The sequence below is a fragment of the Miscanthus floridulus genome, chromosome 18 (genome assembly GCF_019320115.1).
Source record: "Miscanthus floridulus cultivar M001 chromosome 18, ASM1932011v1, whole genome shotgun sequence".
Classification (NCBI taxonomy): domain Eukaryota; kingdom Viridiplantae; phylum Streptophyta; class Magnoliopsida; order Poales; family Poaceae; genus Miscanthus; species Miscanthus floridulus.
The window spans coordinates 131,904,460-131,924,010 of NC_089597.1; the positions used below are offsets into that span (position 1 = coordinate 131,904,460).

At 47.2% G+C, this 19,551-nt stretch overlaps 1 protein-coding gene across 1 annotated transcript; it reads right to left on the reverse strand.

Moving 5' to 3' along the window:
- Window positions 1-1,129: 1,129 nt before the first annotated feature.
- LOC136524703 (uncharacterized) lies at window positions 1,130-1,441 on the reverse strand. Its single transcript, XM_066517966.1, has one exon. It carries the CDS (start codon window positions 1,439-1,441, stop codon window positions 1,130-1,132), a length of 312 nt encoding a protein of 103 aa, XP_066374063.1.
- Window positions 1,442-19,551: the final 18,110 nt, after the last annotated feature.

Consider the following 19,551-nt stretch of genomic DNA (forward strand, 5'->3'; position numbering starts at 1 on the left):
ACTGTCTGGCAGAATATTTAGAATTCACTGGGAGGAAATGAGCTGGCTTAGTGAGGCGATCCATAATGACCCAAATAGAGTCATAGCCCTTGTATGTGCGGGGTAAACCCACCACAAAGTCCATAGAAATATCTTCCCATTTCCAAACAGGAATGGGCAAGGGCTACAAATATCCTAGAGTACGCATATGATCTGCCTTAACTCTACCACAAGTGTTGCACTCCATGATGTGCTGGGTGATGTCCTACTTCATGTTGGATCACCAGTACAAGTGGCGTAGATCATGATACATCTTATTGCTGCCAGGATGAATAGACAACTTTGAATGATGGGCTTCATTCAAAATCTTCCTTTTCAGCTCCTCATTGGATGGGACCACCAGTCTATCCTTGTATCTCACTACTCCATGCTCATCAACACTAAAGTGAGGGCCACGCCCCTCGGCCATCAATTTTCTGATGTGGGGAATTTCTTCGGGGGTCTTGCTTTTGCTCTAGAATAATCTGCTCAAGCAACTCTGAGGTCAAGGCAATGTGAGCCAGCACTTCTGCATGGTTGAGAGACAAGGTTGTTTCCTCAACCTGGCATGACTTTCGGCTCAAAGCATCCGCCACTACATTGGCCTTTCTTGGGTGATAATGGACTTTCAAGTTGTAATCCTTTATCAATTCTAACAATCTCCTTTGCCTCATATTCAGCTCAGCCTGAGTAAAAATATACTTGAGGCTCTTATGATCTATAAAAATATGCACTTTATTGCCCAACAGATAGTGCCTCCAAATCTTTAGAGCATGGACCACAGCAGCCAGCTCTAAGTCATGGGTGGGGTAATTCACCTCGCCACTATACAATGTAACACCGAGGGTGTTACAGTGATGGCCTTCCCTCATAGGGAAAGGTTAGAACTCACCTCGATTGGTTCAACCCCTTCTGGGGGGCCAAGCACCTGGATGGAGGGGCCAGCCGAGCCATTGTTGTAGCCAGAAGTCTTGGTCGCCTCACCGATGCCCGGCTGGTTGGGCACCGCCGCTGCCTTGGTTGCTTCCTTCACCGACGCCCATCCTACATAGCAGCTAGGGCCATTAGGAATGCAGGGGGCGATCAGTGTGGCCGCTTGGGCGACGCAATCCTATTCGTAGTAGTAGGCTTGCTCAAAGCTGCCTTCAACGGTGATGACTCCCTTGGGACCGAGCATCTTTAGCTTCAAGTAGGTATAGTTGGGGATGGACATGAACTTGGCGAAGCATGGCCAACCTAGGAGAGCGTGGTAGATGCTGGGGAAGTCGACCACCTCGAAGGTGAGCGACTCCTTGTGGAAGTTGTCTGGCTGGCCGAAGGTGACATTGAGTTGGATGCGTCCGAGGGGCATGGCCTCCTTCCCTAGGACGATCCCGTAGAACAGCGCCTTGCTAGGGCGCAGGCTGCTCCGTAGGATGCCCATCTTGTCTAGGGTGCTAGCGTAGAGTATGTTGAGGCCACTACACCCGTCCATCATGAAAGGTCCTTGTTTGGTTTTGGTAACTGAGTGACAATCTAGGTGGACTAATTGTGTTTATGTGAGATACACAGGTGATTAGTCCACAAGTATATGTGTGTGAGCAACATATGTCATGACGGTGAAGATGGCTCAAAGATGTTACAAAGCTCACACATGTGATGATGAAGGAGCTCATTGCATATGAGACATGACATAAAGTCATGTGACTAAGGTGGAGAAGATCAAGACAAGACTTGGCTTGATAGACCGGTTGCAAGAGTGAAGGGCAAGTCGGAGGCTTTGGAGCGATGGACCACATGGCGGTGAAGCTTGAGCAAGACTTGGCGCTGATGGATGAAGGCAATGGTGAAAAGCAAGTGAAGTCAAGATCGATGAACCAATACAGTCACGTGATGATATGAAGTGAATCATATCATTTGGTGATTGGTTGGTGCATGTGTTGCATCAACAATGGAGGAGATTGAATGGAATGCGCAAAGCAAAGGTATAACCTAGGGCATTTCTTTTCACCGGTCATAGGTGTATAGAGAAGTTTATGACCGGGTTTAGGATAGATGGCCCTACTATCAAGAGGGACAAACGTGTTTGCATATCTGTCATCTAGTGCCACTCGAGTGATCTAACTTTGTATCGTTGCTAGGATCGAGTGGCGTAGCAAGTTGAGTGGTTAACTCCTTGAAAAATGTTTGTGAAAAGCTAACACACGTGCACAAGGTGTTGTACACTTGGTGGTGTTGGCACATTTGCAAAGGAGAAGAAGTTGGTGAAGAAAATGTGTTGGAACTGCTGGTCATAGGGTGACCGGACGCGTCCAGTATTCGGACTCAGGCTTGGCTATGTTCACTGTGTTGACCAGACTCTATCGTTGAAAGTGACCGGACTCTGCTGGTTCACTATTCATCATCCGGTTAGAGGAGGTGAAGCACGCAGTTGTGTGGACCTGACGTAGGGGCGCATCCGATCGGCAATACCAGACCACACCGGACGCATCCAGTGTGAACCTATCAGCCTCGGGAATTTTGTGCTATAATTCATCGAACGCTAGGAGCGTTCGGTCGGTGCGAAGCGGCTCTAGGAGCTCTCTGGACTCGACCGGACGCTGCGTCTCCCACGTCCGGTCAGTTTTCTTTGGTGCGTCCGATCATTCTATGTTAGTGAGCATAGAGAGAGAGCCATTTGGTGCCAAAGGCTACTTCATTTGAAAGGGACACATGGCGGTCAAGCAGTGATCGGACGCAGCGACCGGACACGTCCGATGCACACGACCTACACGTCCGGTCATCCTATAATCTGTCCAGTGAAGGGGTAACGTCTAGTTTAGCCCATGGGGCTATAAATAGAAGTTCTAGCTAGCCTTTAGCCAGTAGTTGAGCACACTAGAGCCTTGGTGGCCTATGTGGTAGTGTTTGGGAGCCCTCTAACTCACTTGAGCTTGATAGTGTTCAACCGATTGAGTAAGTGAGCGATTCTAGTGCGATTGCATCATGAGGTTGCATCGAGTGGTACTAGGTGGTCGTCTTCCAAGCCGGTGGTGCTTGTTACTCTTGGAGGTTGCCACATCCTAGATGGCTTGGTGGTGGTCTCTGTCGAAGCCCTCAAGAAGCTTGTACGGTGCTCCAGAGAAGAGCTTTGTGAGGGGCATTGTGCTCACCCTGTGGGAGCCACGAAGAGAAACTCTAGTTGAGCATGTCATTGAGCTACCCTCACTTTTTGGGTAGGTTCTTGCGGTGCCCCACATGCAGGCTTGGCGGGTGATGCCAATTAGCCGCCGAACCACCAAGTGAGCGGTCGACACAACGGGGACGTACCTTGGTGGCAACCAAGTGAACCTCGAGAGAAAATCACCGTGTCAACATTGTCTTCGTCATCTTCTCGGTGGTTTGCACTCCGCGCAACACAAGCTTGTATTTACATTTCATATCTTGTGCTTGTGTAGTTGCTCTTGTGACTAGTGTAGCTTTAGTAGCTTTCTAGTTGCCTTCTTGCTTGTGTAGCATAGAAGTAGCTCCCTTGCGTGGCTAATTTGGTTTTAGTAACATTGTTAGTCACATTGCTTAGTTTGTGTAGCTAAGTAATTTGCGCTCTCTAATTTGGCATTGGTTGCCTTGTTATAGAGCATTGCTAGTGAGATTAGTCGTTTTGTGCTTTTGCTTACTAGCATGTGTAGGAGATCTCCCGTTGCTTGAAGTACTAGTGGCATAGGTTTGTGTGACCTTGCTTCTAGAATTGGTTAGGTGAACTCTAGCTATCTCAGCACCTTAATTGCATAATTAGGACCTTTATAAGGTGCTAGAGAACATAGATAGATGGGTGTAGTCTTGGCTAGACCAATTGTTGTAATTCCGCACTTGTATCGGTTAGCTGGCGCGATTAAGTTTTAGAAATGACTATTCACCCCCCTCTAGTCTACCATCTCGACCCTACACGTGGTATCAGAGTTAGGTCTCTCATTTGTGGTCTTCACCGATCCGAGAGGATGGCTGCTTATGGGCTAGATGTTGAGTGTCCATACACTTTTGATGGCACATACTTTGCATGGTGGATGTGGCAGAACCACCTAATCTAATGCCTCACAGGAGTGCTTGTCTTCCATTAGACACTAAGCACTCAGGGGAGAACACTAAATTACTCGGTTCCGTTGGGCGCACCCCAGGGGAGAACCCGAAAATCCATATTTTTGCCATCAGGATCACAAATGAGAGAATAAAGCTTACGCCATTCTTAACCATTTCTTGCATCACGTTTACTACAACATCAGAGTATAATATTTATCATTATAACAACAGAATGTAATCATATTATCAGAGTTATGAACAATTTAATTAAACAGTGGAATATAAACATGTGATCAAAATTACAGCAGAAATAATTATCTAATCATAGCATGATGAAGTATACTACGATAACAGATTATGAAACTTTCATTTATAAAAACATTCAGTGAGAGTTAGAAATAACAACTATAATCGTAGAGTAAAGAAATCCTCGCTGAGCCCACCAGGAGGTATCCACACACAAGGGTCAGCTCTGGCATCCACCTGTCACCTGCAACAGGGGGAATAAAACTCTGAGTACTCAATTGTACTCAGCAAGACTTACCCGATAGGAGGAAAGAAAAGACTCCAAGGATATGTAAGGCTATCTGGCTTGTGGGTTTATTACATTTGTAGGAAGCATTACTAAGTGTGCGTCCTTATATTCAATTTTCTTAATAGCCGCATTAGTTCATTAACTAACCATTCTATGTAAGCACATATACTACTTTCAAGCAGGTGGTGGGCAATCAGAGTTCCTCTTTCCATTCCATTTTTCATCTTTTAGTTCTTACTACGATGCTAGGCCGTAGACGAGCCGTACCGGATTTCTCAGCGATTCGCGAATCAATGCCCCCAGCTGGGTACCCCAAAAACACACGCCCCGCTTATACCCCAGACACAAGCAAGACCAACCCATCACTCTCCTGTCCTGGGTGTCCAGGTCCCGGTCCAAACTAGGACTCCAAGCCCCCGTCCCTAAGTCCCGGACTCAGTGCGGTGCAAGGACCTCCTCCACCAAAATAAAACCCTGACAGTCGGTCCGGAAAGAGCCGGATCCACGACAAGAGAGCAACAAGTCTTCCAAGTGCCCATACCCAAGTATGTGCTCAGGATAAATAGTCTGTGACTTGCCTAGAGCCTTATGCAACGACCGGTCCTTAACCGACACAGACAGGGAAAACAGTGTAACCAAGCCATGCCCCGCGTCCACGGCGACACAACTTATTACACCCACCAATACCCAAACCATATCCCTGCTCAGTCACCATTTTTCCTTTCCACCATTTATATTCTTCAAGTGATAATAATATAGTAACATATTTCCTATAGCTCGCGAGTGACAGGCAATCACCCGACTTCTACCGGAGTCCTGTAGCATAGCAATCTACATGATCCTGTCATACTAGTAAGACTCATAGGATAAAGATATATATATGCAAGTGGGTTTCATTCAACTCCTTAAAACTTAATGCACCAATATAATTTAAACTGCAGAAAGTAGGGGTTATGCACCAGGGCTTGCCTGGGTAAAATATAATCAGAAGTTAGCTTTCCATCATGGCGACATGATCTCTAAAAGCACCATTTCTCTAGTAACTCCCGATGACTCCGTGATCCATCGACTTCCCTATTATGATATGCAATGTAATGCAATGTAAAGATGTAATTAATCGACTGCAATCATGACTCGTAAAATACGACGTACGCCTCTCGAGTTAACGGGCTAATTCTAACGATAACCATACTAAGCTACGTACCCATGTTGTCGAACAAGGCATTGTTTCCCAACAATTGTTTTAGTTATACAAACCCAAGTTGTTTCTTTATTTTATTTATTTGATTTACTATATTAGAAATAGGACATCATTGTCTATCTAGCAAAGTAATTATTCTGGAACTACAACAATTACAATAATTCCTACAAGTTCATATTTTACCATATTACGTACCTTAAATTAATTATATAGATTCCAAGAATATTATCATACTATGTGAACAAAATATACTATTAGATAGATCATGATTTTAGAAACCCAACAAAACTAGTTTGGCATTTTTATGATTTTTCTACTATTTATTTTCAAATTTGGAAGAGCACTGTCTTAACAAAAACTAACACAAAAAGAACAAGGGCTCGAGCGGCTGACTCGGCCCGCAGACACGCGCGCGGCCTGCTGGCCGCACATGGCCCAACGGCGCAGTAACGAGCACGGTGGCCTAGGTGGGAGTCTACGCACACCTGGCCTAGATGCGAGAGTGGCACCTGGCCGGCCCAGCGCGCGGCGGAACGCGAGCGGCCTAGCAACGGCCCACGCACGACGCCGACACGACAGCGGTAGGCCGGCCCAGCGCGGATGAGCCTACCGGTGCGGTGGCAACTTGCATAAAGACCCCTGAAGTTTCCCTAAATCAACTAAGCCATCATTTGTAAATTTATGAGTCTAACGTTTTTGCAAAATGAACACAGCACGACTTGCTATTTGCTTTTGGGTCCTTTCTCTTTCTAGAAACAGAGCAGCGCAGGGGAAGGAAACCGACCGGCGGCACCCGACGGGGCAGCGCGGGCTCGGTGATGTGGCTGGCTCCGAGGTGGCGTGGAGGGGTGCAGCGCTGAACTCGGTAGGGTAGCGCCATGGACTACTGTCCAGCGTGGCCGACAGGGACCTGCGTGCACTCGCGCGCACGCACGACGACCGAGTGACAGTGAGCGCCAACCCGCTCGAGGCCAGCAGAGGGAGGCAAGGCGTTGGCGATGGAGACCCAGACGTGATGGGGCACGGCACAGCTGCCACGCGACAGCGGCACACGGCGGAGGAGATGCCTGAGAGGGACGACACCATGGAGCAGGCGATGCGGAGCTGCATGCAGCTCAGTGAGACGGGGGAGAGCGGCGGTGCTGCGGGAAGGAAGGCGAGGGTGCAGGTCATGGTTCGGAGCGCAGTGGCAGCCACGAACAGCAGCAGTAGCCGAACAGGGGGGGAACGCTGGTGCTACACGTGGTGGAGCGGGGTAGGGCGCCAAGGGACGAGCAGCAGGGAGCGGGGCAGAACAGCGTGGCTCGGCGCGCTCACCAGGGATGGAGGCGCAGGGACGGCACGGCGTGGGGTGGTGCGACGCGTAGCTGTGGGCAGCAGCGGGACCAAGGGCAGCGCAGAGGAACCGTAGGGACATGCGCGCAGGCGCGTAAGGGAAAACGGCAGCGTGGAGCTTCGGCCGAAGTGAAGCGGAGCTGCGCGCGGACGTTGGATGGCCACAGTGCACCAGGGAAACAGGAGGAGGTGCCGGGGTGCTGTGGGCTGCAGCATGGGGACGCTTGATGTGGGGAGGAAAGGGAGGGCGCCGGTGCAGAGTGCTTGCGCACGCTCGCGAAGGTGGAAAGGGGCGGCTACGACGGACTCACGGACGCCCTTCGGCAGCAGAAAAGAAAAGGAGGAGCAGCACAAGGGAGGTAGCGTCGTACGTGGCCAGAGCACGGATGACACGGGAGTGGACCACGGCATGCGCTGCCGGATCGCTAGCTGTTTCTCGCTGATCTGACTGTGCAGTGTGGTGTCGTGGACTGGTGGTGATCGATGCGAGTGAGAAGTGACGGTTTTCGGCGTAAATGTACTGAGCTGAGCAGGGAGCAGGACCACATGCGGCATGGCTTTCTCAAAAAGCAGGGGTAGGAGACAGCAGCAGACAGAGACACATGGACGGGCTGACAGTATGACCGAACAGTGACGAGCAGAGGAGAGCAGGCAACCGCATGCTCGATCATAAAGGAGCTCGATCTGGCACTTGCTTTACGTAACTTATATATACCTCTCTCTATATATAATATATACACAACCCATTCAGATAGCTACGAAATGGCTGATTAACAAGATTGTCCTGTTCCAGATGGAGTAAACACAACCTCGCTGCATAATGACGGTATCGCTGCCACCTGACCTTAGCATATATATATATAACGGTTTACTAATTTACACAAATTGTAATGTCTAGGCATAGGAAAATTTTAGCAAAGCTCGAATTTAAATTTGATTCAAACGCTATATATGTATATCGTTCTATTTATTAATGGATTTTATTTTATTTATACAAGTTGCTTTTCATGCTTAATCTAACAGGACAAACCGTCCGCTAGCATTGTCGCTCGACATTCCTAAATACCCTTTATGTACCGAGCAATTTAACTTGGCGTTGATTCGAGTCCACAAAACTAAGTCGCACGGGTTTCCCTCGTTATGGCAAGTACATTTTAAAACAAAAATCCGAGAAACTCGTTTCAAAAAATTTTCTTAGGCCTAAATCACGGTGCTAAACAAGCTCGTAACACCAGGGGTGTTACAGTGGAAAAATTGGATGACATGTAATTTTAAGTTCATTTCTCCCCAAATGTGGTGGATCGTAGATGTGGGCTTTTCTCATGCGTTAAATGAAAAGAATGCAACTAAAGCACAAAAGAAATATCTACATCTCGATTGCCAAGCTACTAACATTTTCTATCAATCCATGAAAGACAACATATTTGGCGAGATCATGTACATGAAGACCGCCCATGATATTTGGTTGTACCTCAACTTAATATATGGGAATGTCTCCAATGATGATGATAAGGGCACCAAGGAGGAGGCGCATGAGTGTGTCGAGCATGACCACAATTTGGTGATTGTGGAAGATTGCTCCACCTCATGGTCAAGTGATGATAATGATCGATTCACTACAAGTTCACTTGATAAGATTGACGATGATGCCACAAGTGATGCAAATGATAATGCTACCTCGTGCACACTTGATTGTGATAACGATGGATCATGTTCGGATGACGTTGCTACTACAAGCTCATCCACTACATCACATTGCTTCATGTCACAAGGTGACACTAAGGTATCTAATGCAAATGTGATTGATCTTTATTCATATGAGGAGCTTCTAGATAGATATGGTTGCATGATCAAAGCTTTAGAAAAAGATATGGCTAAAACCGAGAAATTAAAAAATGAAAACTCTTTTTTAAAGAACATATGTGAACAACAAAAGCATCTACTTTATGTTACTACTTATTCACATGAGGAGCTAAAATTGGCTCATGAGGAACTTAGTGTTACTCATGATAACTTGGTACAAGATCATGCTTTTCTCACTAAAGAACTTTCAAATGAAAAAGCTAAAAATAGTGAGAGGTCATCATATGGGTCACATGATCAATCACATACTATTGCTAACCCTTGTGATGTAGGGAAGAAGCATGTATCTACCTCTTGTGAAGATTTATTAGAAATGCCATGCTCTTCACATATAGATGATTGTTCTACTTCCTTGTCTTGTGAGACTAACCTTTTGAAGGAGAATAATGAACTCAAAATGAAGTGAAAAAATTGAGCAACAAGCTAGAGAGGTGCTACAACTCAAAAGTCACCTTTGAGCATTTGATAAAGACTCAAAGAAACTTCGGTGACAAGAGTGGTCTTGGATTCAACAAGAAGATGACAAAGGGCAAAGAAGATGAAGAAGCAACAACAATTGAAGTTGTCTCACTCCATGTGCTACCGGTGTCATGAAGCGGGACATCTTACAAATGGTTGCCCAAATATTGAGAAGCTCAAGAAGATGAAGGAAGAAGAGAGGCTAAAGCATGTCAAGTGCCGTACTTGGGGTCACCTTACCTCAATATGCCCAACCAAGCAACTAGTGAAGCAACAAAAGGAGCCTCAACCAAAGCCACAAGTTGAGCAAGAGAAGACACTCCAAGAGCAAATCGAGATCAACCATGAAGATGGTGGTGACTTGATAATGAAGAAGAAAACAAGAAGGGGTGGAAAAGCAAGGCATCCAATGCTTATTCAAGATGCCAAGATGATGAGCAAGAGTAAAGATGAGAAGAGAGATTTGGATCACATCAAGTGCTTCAAGTGTGAAGATATGGGACACTTTGCCTCGAAGTGTCCTACCAAGCTTGAGAAGAAGGCTCAAGCAACTCATGAGAGGCAAGGCAATGAGGAGCACCACATGAGCAAGGAAGAAAATGCTCAATCAAAAAGAAAGTGCTAGTCATGTCGAGAAAGGGGACACATGGTTCATTCATGTCCCCTAGGTAACTCTTCTAAGCCTATTTCAATTGTTGATAATAATATGCTTAGAAAGGATGGCAATGGTACCTCATTGGTTGCAATTGCAAAACATCCCGCTACTCATACTAGGGCCTTGCCTAAGTATGTTGCACCTAACTTGAGAGGACCCAAACTAGTTTGGGTACCATCAAAAAGTGGATGAATATGTGTAGGTACCATGGCATTGGAGGCTTGATTCAATTGTTTTCATATTGATCACCATATGTTGAATCAAGCATTGAAGCTTAATGCAATTCTATCCCAATGCCAAGCCAAGAATTAGTGAAGTCCAAATGTGCTTCAACATACAAGTGTCATGTTCAAGTTGTGGTGATTTATTAGATTATTTGATGGCTTGCAAATATGAGTTGAAGCTTGCTAATTGGATGATCATGAGGTAACCAAGGTATATCTCTTGTTGATCATTTTATTTGGGTGCATATGAGTTGATTGAATTAGAAAAATATGCAATGTTGCTTGCTATGAGATGTTTGAATGGATTAAATGTTTAGTGATCAAATTTGAATTAGTTTGAATGGATAAATTTACAAGATGACATTTAGTAAGTGGATTGAATGGATTTATGTCTTGTGAAAGTATTCATGCAAGTTGGTTTCAAGTTTGATTTGATGAAGTATAGCTCAAGTGATTAAAATCTGTCCTATATTGCAAAATCTGAGTGCGCTGTGATCTTAGCCATGTTTGAGTAATCAAATATATTTGGATTGGCATGAAAAATGGTGTACATTCTCTAGACTCATGGTATGAGATTCTATAGAAATTTCATAAAAATGGATAAGAGATGCTTCGGTTTTGGAGTAGATCTTGTCAGCTATAGTGCAACAATTTTTAGCCTGGATCAGTGGTGGAAGATTAGATTGATGGCGGTTCATATGAAGTCAAATGAAGCTCAAATTTTACAGCTGCTAGATGACTTAGTGAAGCACATCTTCACCAAATTTCATGGAATTTGGGTATGTATATTTGGAGATATGCATTTTTCTTTGAAAGATACAGAATTTGCCTGAAAAGTGACAATTATTGGATTTATTTGGAGTCACTTTGATTGAAAGGTCCTCAAGATGAAAACATGTTTATAAGTGATTGAGGCACCTAAGTTTGGTTTTGAGATAATCTAGAAGCATTGCAAGCAAAGAGTACAAGGCCATTTGATTGTGGAGTGTACTTTACACACATTTGGTACTCAAATTGGAAGATCAAGACCAAGCTCAAGATGAAGATGAAGTTTAAGTTCTAGTGATTATTGGAGATCATTTGGTAGAAAGAAAAGGAATTAAACAAGTAGAAAGAAAAGAACTTAAAGAAGGAATCAATGTTACTCATCATGATTAAGTCCATCACTTAGATCAATCAATCAAGTTATTTCAAGTGAGTATCTAGAATGATTCTTTAGAAAGAGGTCTCTTCTCCCTAGTGTAGGGGCTTGCCGCCTATATGTAGGTAAACCGAGTATGGTACTTGGAAGGCTAACATGGAAGTGGTGATCCGAGGAACATTTGAGATGCCTAGTTGAAGAAATCAAAAGGGTTGATCAAGAAAAACAAGCAACACCCAAAAGAGAGCTAATCATGAAAATTCAAGTGATATTCAAAATAATTCTCTCATGCAAGCATTGATCAAAATAAGAAGCAAGCCAACCACATCATGAAAGTGCATTTGATCATAAGTGGTTCTCAATTCATATGGGTGAAGAATGGATTTCATATTGATGATTGGTCTTCACCAAGCTATTAAATTAGACTTCACATTGCTATTATGGAGCTTAATTGGAAACTAGTGACTATCCTCTACTCTAAGATAGCAAATGTATCATTGTAATGCGCATGATCATTTTCATCCCTGACTAGTATGTGGTTAGTGCATATAGTACATGCTTATAGGATCATGCATAACAAATGAAATTTTAAAATTCATAGCCTACCACTATTGTTTAAATGAATAAATGATCTAGTGGTTAGTATATGAATTTGTTTATGAGCTAGTAAACCCAAGTACTTGATTTAATTTGGAGTGCTAACAAGTGACAAGTACAACATTGACAAGATAACCCTTGCAAGAGGTGTGAAGAAGCTTGTCATTGGTTCAAACCGAACTCGGAAGCTTAGGTAAATCAATTTAGTCAAGTCAAAATTTGAAGCTCATGATAATGATAAGAGTACAAGCACAAGACAACAATACAAATGGATATCTAGTTTGAATTGTTTCAAGTGGCATCTAGACTCAAGTATTTCATCAAGAATTCACAAGTGGTGCCTAGATCAACTTACAAGTGATATCCTACACATGGTACTCATGATGATAGCAAATGTTCAAGAAATAGTTTTTATTGACAAATCAATCATTTACATGGTATCACATCTCTACACATGGTATCATTCATACAAGATGGTGGTTCCACAAGTGATCCTCAACTTTAAATGATCATCAAATAAAGAATGCATCCCTCACTACAAGAGCTCAAGTTTATCAAATGGATGACCCATGCAATGACTTAGGGGGAGGTGTCCCACCAAATTGGTATCAAGATCAAAGATCCTATGTGTGGTATCTCAATAGCTATACAAGTGGTGTCATTCCAACATATTTGGTAGTGTCCATAAAAAATGCAAGATTCAAGCCTCAACCATCTACCCCAATGCAAGCCTTTGCATCAATGAGAAGCACACAGTTTATGGAAATTGATGACAAAGGGGGAGAGATTGGTACAAAGATATGAAATATGCAAGAGGCATTAGGGACAAATTGGATTTGGACATGGATATGGACAAAGAGGGAGCAACATTGAGGAATGGAGAAGGATCAAAATTTTTGGACAAGAAAAGCACACAAGTAGGGCGAGCAAGCTCATAAACTTTTGATTGATTACATTTGATTTGTGCATATTCATGTGCTTGCTTGCATTGCATAAGTTTTTAAAATTTTGATATGCATACTTGTGTGGTGTATGCTAGTTGTAGAACTCGAATGATGACTTGATAACTAGCATGCATAGGATGGTAACTAGACTTGTATTTCTACATGTGGCACTAGAACCTTGCTTATAATGTTGATCTCACGGGGTTTCTAGTATTTTTTGTTGTCTAGCTACTCATGGTGCTAAGGATGGTGTTAAAAGTGCAACTCTGATTGGTATCACGCATCAAAGGTTTATTCTTTATACCTTAGCATCATTGGTAGTAATTACTCTCCTGCAATTCCAATCTATGCATATGTGTGAGCTTCAAACCAAACATACTAGCACATATATAGGGGGAGCTAATACTATCAATTCGGGTTTGTGGTACTTGTCCAAAATCATTTACACATGCTAAAATTGCTTGGGCAAGCAACATGAATCCAAAAGAACTTAATTTCCATATGTTTGTAGAGTTGTCATCAATTACCAAAAAGGGAGAGATTGAAAGGTCCTTGTTTGGTTTTGGTAATTGAGTGACAATCTAGGTGGACTAATTGTGTTTATGTGAGATACATAGGTGATTAGTCCATAAGTACATGTGTGTGAGCAACATATGCCATGACGTTGAAGATGGCTCGAAGATGTTACAAAGCTCACACATGTGATGATGAAGGAGCTCATTGCATATGAGACATGACATAAAGTCATGTGACTAAGGTGGAGAAGATCAAGACAAGACTTGGCTTGATAGACCGGTTGCAAGAGTGAAGGGCAAGTCGGAGGCTTTGGAGCGATGGACCACATGGCGGTGAAGCTTGAGCAAGACTTGGCGCTGATGGACGAAGGCAATGGTGAAAAGCAAGTGAAGTCAAGATCGATGAACCAATACAGTCACGTGATGATATGAAGTGAATCATATCATTTGGTGATTGGTTGGTGCATGTGTTGCATCAACAATGGAGGAGATCGAATGGAATGCACAAGACAAAGGTATAACCTAGGGCATTTCATTTCACCGGTCATAGGTGTGTAGAGAAGTTTATGACCGGGTTTAGGATAGATGGTCGTACTATCAACAGAGGCAAACTTGTTTGCATATCGGTCATCTAGTGCCACTCGAGTGATCTAACTTTGCATCGTTGCTAGGATCGAGTGGCGTGGCAAGTGGAGTGGTTAACTCCTTGAAAATGTTTGTGAAAAGCTAACATACGTGCACAAGGTGTTGTACACTTGGTGGTGTTGGCACATTTGCAAAGGAGAAGAAGTTTGTGAAGAAAATGTGTTGGAAGTGCTGGTCATAGGGTGACCGGATGCGTCTAGTATTCGGACTCAGGCTTGGTTGTGTTCGCTATGTTGACCAGACTCTGTCGTTGAAAGTGATCGAACTCTGCTGGTTCACTGTTCATCATCTGGTCAAAGGAGGTGAAGCACGCGGTTGTGTGGACCTGACGTAGGGGTGCGTCCGGTCGGCGATACCAGACGTCCGGTGTGAACCTGTCAGCCTCGGGAATTTTGCGCTATAATTCATCGGACGCTGGGAGCGTTCGGTCAGGTGTGACTAGACGCATCCAGTTGGTGTGGAGTGGCTCTAGGAGCTCTCTAGACTTGACCAGATGCTGCATCTCCCGTGTCCGGTCAGTTTTCTTTTGTGCGTCCGATCGTTCTGTGTCAGTGAGCGCAGAGAGAGAGAGAGAGAGCCATTGGGCGCCAATGGCTACATCATTTAAAAGGGACACGTGGCGATCGAGCAGTGATCGGACACAGCGACCGGACGCGTCCGGTGCACATGACCTACGTGTCTGGTCATCCCATAATCTACCCAGTGAAGGGGTAACGGCTAGTTTAGCCCGTGGGGCTATAAATAGAAGTTCTGGTTGTCCTTTGGCCGGTAGCTGAGCACACTAGAGCCTTGGTGGCTTATGTGGTAGTGCTTGGGAGCCCTCTAACTCACTTGAGCTTGATAGTGTTCATCCAATCGAGTAAGTGAGCGATTCTAGTGCGATTACATCTTGAGGTTGCATCGAGTGGCACTAGATGGTCATCTTGCTAGCCGGTGGTGATTGTTACACTTGGAGGTTGCCACGTCCTAGATAGCTTGGTGGTGGTCTCCGGTAAGCCTGCAAGAAGCTTGTGTAGTGCTCTGGAGAAGAGCTTTGTGAGGGGCATTGTGCTCGCCCCACGGGAGCCACGAAGAGCAACTCTAGTTGAGCGTGTCATTGATCTACCCTCACTTTCGGGGTAGGTTCTTGCGGTGCTCGATGTGCGGGTTTGGCGGGTGATGCCAATTAGCTTCCAAACCACCAAGTGAGCGGTCGACACAACGGGGATGTAGCTTGGTGGCAACCAAGTGAACCTTGGGAGAAAATCACCGTGTCAACATTGTCTTCATCATCTTCTCGATGGTTTGCATTCCGCGCAACACAAGCTTGTATTTACATTTCATATCTTGTGCTTGTGTAGTTGCTCTTGTGACTAGTGTAGCTTTAGTAGCTTGCTAGTTGCCTTCTTGCTTGTGTAGCATATAAGTAGCTCCCTTGCGTGGCTAATTTTGTTTTAGTAACCTTGTTAGTCACATTGCTTAGTTTGTGTAGCTAAGTAATTTGTGCTCTCTATTTCGGCATTGGTTGTCTTGTTATTGAGCATTGCTAGTGAGTTTAGTGGCTTTGCGCTTTTGCTTACTAGTGGCATAGGTTTGTGTGACCTTGCTTCTAGAATTGGTTAGGTGAGCTCTAGCTAGCTCAGCACCTTAATTGCATAATTAGGACCTTTATAAGGTGCTAGAGAACATAGATAGATGGGTGTAGTCTTGGCTAGACCAATTGTTGTAATTCCACACTTGTATCGATTAGCCGGTGTGATTAAGTTCAAGAAAGGACTATTCACCCCCCCTCTAGTCCACCATCTCGACCCTACACATCAGCACCTTGGTGAGGCACGTGGTATTCACGATCGGGCTGACCACGAGTGGGTAGCGTCCCGAGTGAGGAGCATGATCGAGGTGGTCCCCCTAGTCGAAGGTGATGGCTGTCTAGGACCATTGGAGTCGTGTTGGGGTGGCAAGGGTGTGGACAGCGTTCACCTCCTGCTCGATGATGTGGCGCTACCGACAGGACTCATACGCCTGGGAGCCCCTAAAGATCATGAGACAATAATCTGCCTCAGGGAACTCAGCATCGTCCTCCGAGGTGACGTCCGCTGGCTCATTGGCCTTTGGGGCTGGCTTCTGGGCCTTGCCCTACTGGCCGAGGGTGCCACGGATGTAACCTCTGATGGTGGCACAATATTTGAGGAGGTGCTTTGCCTGCCTCCCGTGGAATGAGCAGGGGGCCTCGAGTGCCTTCTTGAAGTGCTCAGGGCATATGCTACACCCACGGGGTTGAGGCTTGGCAGCACAGTCGACCGCAGCCACCATCTTGTCCCCACGATGCTTCCAGTCCTTGTTCCTCATGTCGTGGTGACACAGGGATGATACAGGGTTGTCGCCGCCATCGCCGCCGCTAAGGTGGGCGACGGCCTTGGCCTTATCGCTAAAGTTGGCCTAGACTGCCTCCTCGCCGGTGGCGTTTTGGGTGGTGACATCCAGGAGTTCCCGCGTCGTGTGTGGAGTCTCGCGGCTGAGCGCATGGATGAGCGCCTCACAGGTCATGCCGCAGATGAAGGCATTGATCATGTTAGCGTCGATGATGTTGGGGAGCTCGCTGCGCTTCTTAGAGAAGCGCTGGATGTACTCTCGGTGGGTCTCATCAGCCCTCTACCTATAGGTACAAAGGTCCCATGAGTTTCTGGGCTGAGTGTACGTACCCTGGAAGTGACCGATGAAGATGGAACAGAGGTCTCCCTAGCAGCGGATGCTGCCGGGCTTGAGTTGCTCGAGCCAAGCTCTAGTCGAGCTCGATAGAAGCAGAGGAAGGTACTGGATGGCGAAGTCATCATCGGACCCCCCCGGCCCTCATGGTGAGGCAGTAGTCCTCAAGCTAGTGGTCTAGGTTGGTCTCACCGTCGTACTTGGAGATGTGCGTCGGTGGCCGGAATCACCTGGGGTAAGGGACCGCCTGAATCACTGCCCAAAATGCCTAGGGGCCAAAGTGATCCAGGGCGGCGCCATCACCCCTCCGCTCAGGAGTGCGGGACTACGTGTGAGTGTGGCGCCTGGCCTCGATGGTGTCACGGACATCACGGTCGCAGCCGATCCGATAGCGCATGGGGGACACCGAGGGGAAGGCTCGTGCCTTGGCTCCTACCAGGGCTTGGCGCCTCTGGCCCATGGGTGGTCGGAGCTACTGTTAGAGGAGTTGCCACTGCTTCCATCCCCCGGTGGGGTGTACACATCGGAGCGATCCCTGTTGGCGGTGGTCATTGGCTGGGACGGCCTAGAGGGCATAGCGCGACATTAGAAAGCAGAGCACTCGGCCTGCTGCTCGAGGGTGACATGGAGAAGCCGCCTCGCCTCGTGCAGTCGCTCATTGGTCTTTGGGTTTGGCGTGTCGGAGATGTCCTCTAGTCGGCAGGCGGCAGCCGCCATGTTGTAGGCCGCCCGGGGGAAGCAAAGGGTGCTGGGAGCCCCTGTGCAGGCGTCGTATCGTTGATAGGAGGTTGCGTAGCTTGCTGCCACGCAAAGTCCTACCTTTGGCGCTCGAGCTCTGCCTCGGCAGCCTCGAGGTCCACCTGTCGAGCCCACAAGCGATCTGCCTCCTTGGTGGCGTGAGCTCAGGCACCTCATCGGCGGGAACCTCACCGTCGATGTGGTAGCACATGTGGGGCAGGGCATAGCAGTCAATGTCGTCGGAGTCGTACTCTGGGCCGTTCCCCGAGAGGAACTTGAGGAAGGTGCGCAGCGAGGGGATGTCAGCCCCCGTGGTGCCAGAGAGGATGGCGCTCCGTGGCGCGTCATGGCTAACGAGGTGCTCTAGCTCCAGTTGGAAGGACGCCGCCGCATATTGGATCTCGAAAGGCAGGTCTAGGAGATAGTACCAGAAGCGGTCAGACGATGGGAGCATCCCACCGGTGGCGATCTAGTGGTGGACGTTGGCCAGCATGTAGAACATCTGGCACTGGTTTGACATGGTGGGGTGCGGACCTAGACCGCGCTCGATCTACTGGGCCAGGACCTCAAGATCTGCTCCCAGGAGGCCCAGTGGAGGGGGCAGCGCTAGGAGCTCGTTGCCCGCCGATGTGGCCCCGTCGAGCGGACGAAGCTCGCCATAGCAGTCGGTGATGTAGGCTAGGCTCCCAAAGTTGAGAACCTGGCCTAGAACAAAGGCAATGGCTGTGATAAAGAACTCACCGGGGAAGCGAACACCACCGTCTGGGGCAGTCCCGCTTGCAGGCAGGTGGCTCCAGCCATCGTAGAGCCTGATTTGTACTTGACGCTGCCCCTTACCTGGCGCGCCAGCTGTCGCGGGTCGAAACCATGATAAGCATTGTTGTTGGAGTTGGTGTCAGAGTACGTGTCTCTAGTGGCTCGGGTGGACTCAAGAACACAAGAATCACAGAGGGGATGCAACGATTTATCTTGGTTCGGGCCAATCGGTGCCCTACGTCTAGCAGCTGATGCTCCATATACTCAAGAGCACCCAAAATTTGGGGGTTACAATAGAGTGTAGAGAGAGATTTGGTAGGGGGTTAGCTCGGTGCTAATCCTAAGGTCTCCTCACTGCTGGTGGTGCCTTCCCCTTGTCGGAGAGGAGAAAGACGACGGGTGTGGTGGAGGAGCTCTCGGTGCCCCTCTCTGAGTTGCTCTGCTCTCGGTGTTGAGCAGGAGCTGATGGAAGAGGAATCGAATGATCTGTCTAGGATCGTCCTCCCCCCTCTAAGGTCTGACCTTATCCCTAATATACTGAGATAGGTCAAGTACATGATGGTTTGGGAGATGTGTCTACGGTCTACATGCACCGGAGTCTAGGAGGGTCTTGCAGCGGCGCTCTGTGGACCATGGCGGTGTGGTGAAACTAAAGAAGCCTTGGGCGTTGTCCAACTGCTCTGCTCTGACACTCTGCATGTCAGGCTATGTCAACTTAGACTGGCCTCCCCCAGGTGGACCTTCTAGAGTCTTCTTGGTGGCGAAGAAGGTCGGCTCCAGGGGTTGACGTGCGGGCCCGGGAGCCGCCCAACCCCTGGAGGCCGATGAAACTTGTCTTCTTGTGTCACGCCCCGTACGTGACCCTATTGCGGGAGCGGCCGGTAGGGCCGCACCCAAAGTGCAGCGCTTGTCTTCTTGCGTCCAGGCCTTGGCTAGCGTTATAAGCCAGGCATGAGCCAAGGGCCTAGCTTGGACGTATCATCGATCAGGGGCTTGAGGCTCGGGTGAGCCCCCGAGCCCTGAGCGGGGACTGCGGCGTGCTCAGGCTCAGTCAGGTTTCTTCATGGAAGGGTACGTGCGAGCGTACCCATTGGGTATAGCCCCCGATCGATCCTGGAGGGGTCGGTCGGGGGGTCTTTTCGGTCGGGGACCAATGATCCCGAGGCTTAACATACCCATATGTTAGGATCTTGTTAGGAGGTAAA

What these genes read in the sequence shown, in the direction of transcription:
- LOC136524703 (XM_066517966.1), bottom strand. Translation starts at nt 1,441, where the DNA reads ATGGGCATCCTACGGAGCAGCCTGCGCCCTAGCAAGGCGCTGTTCTAC.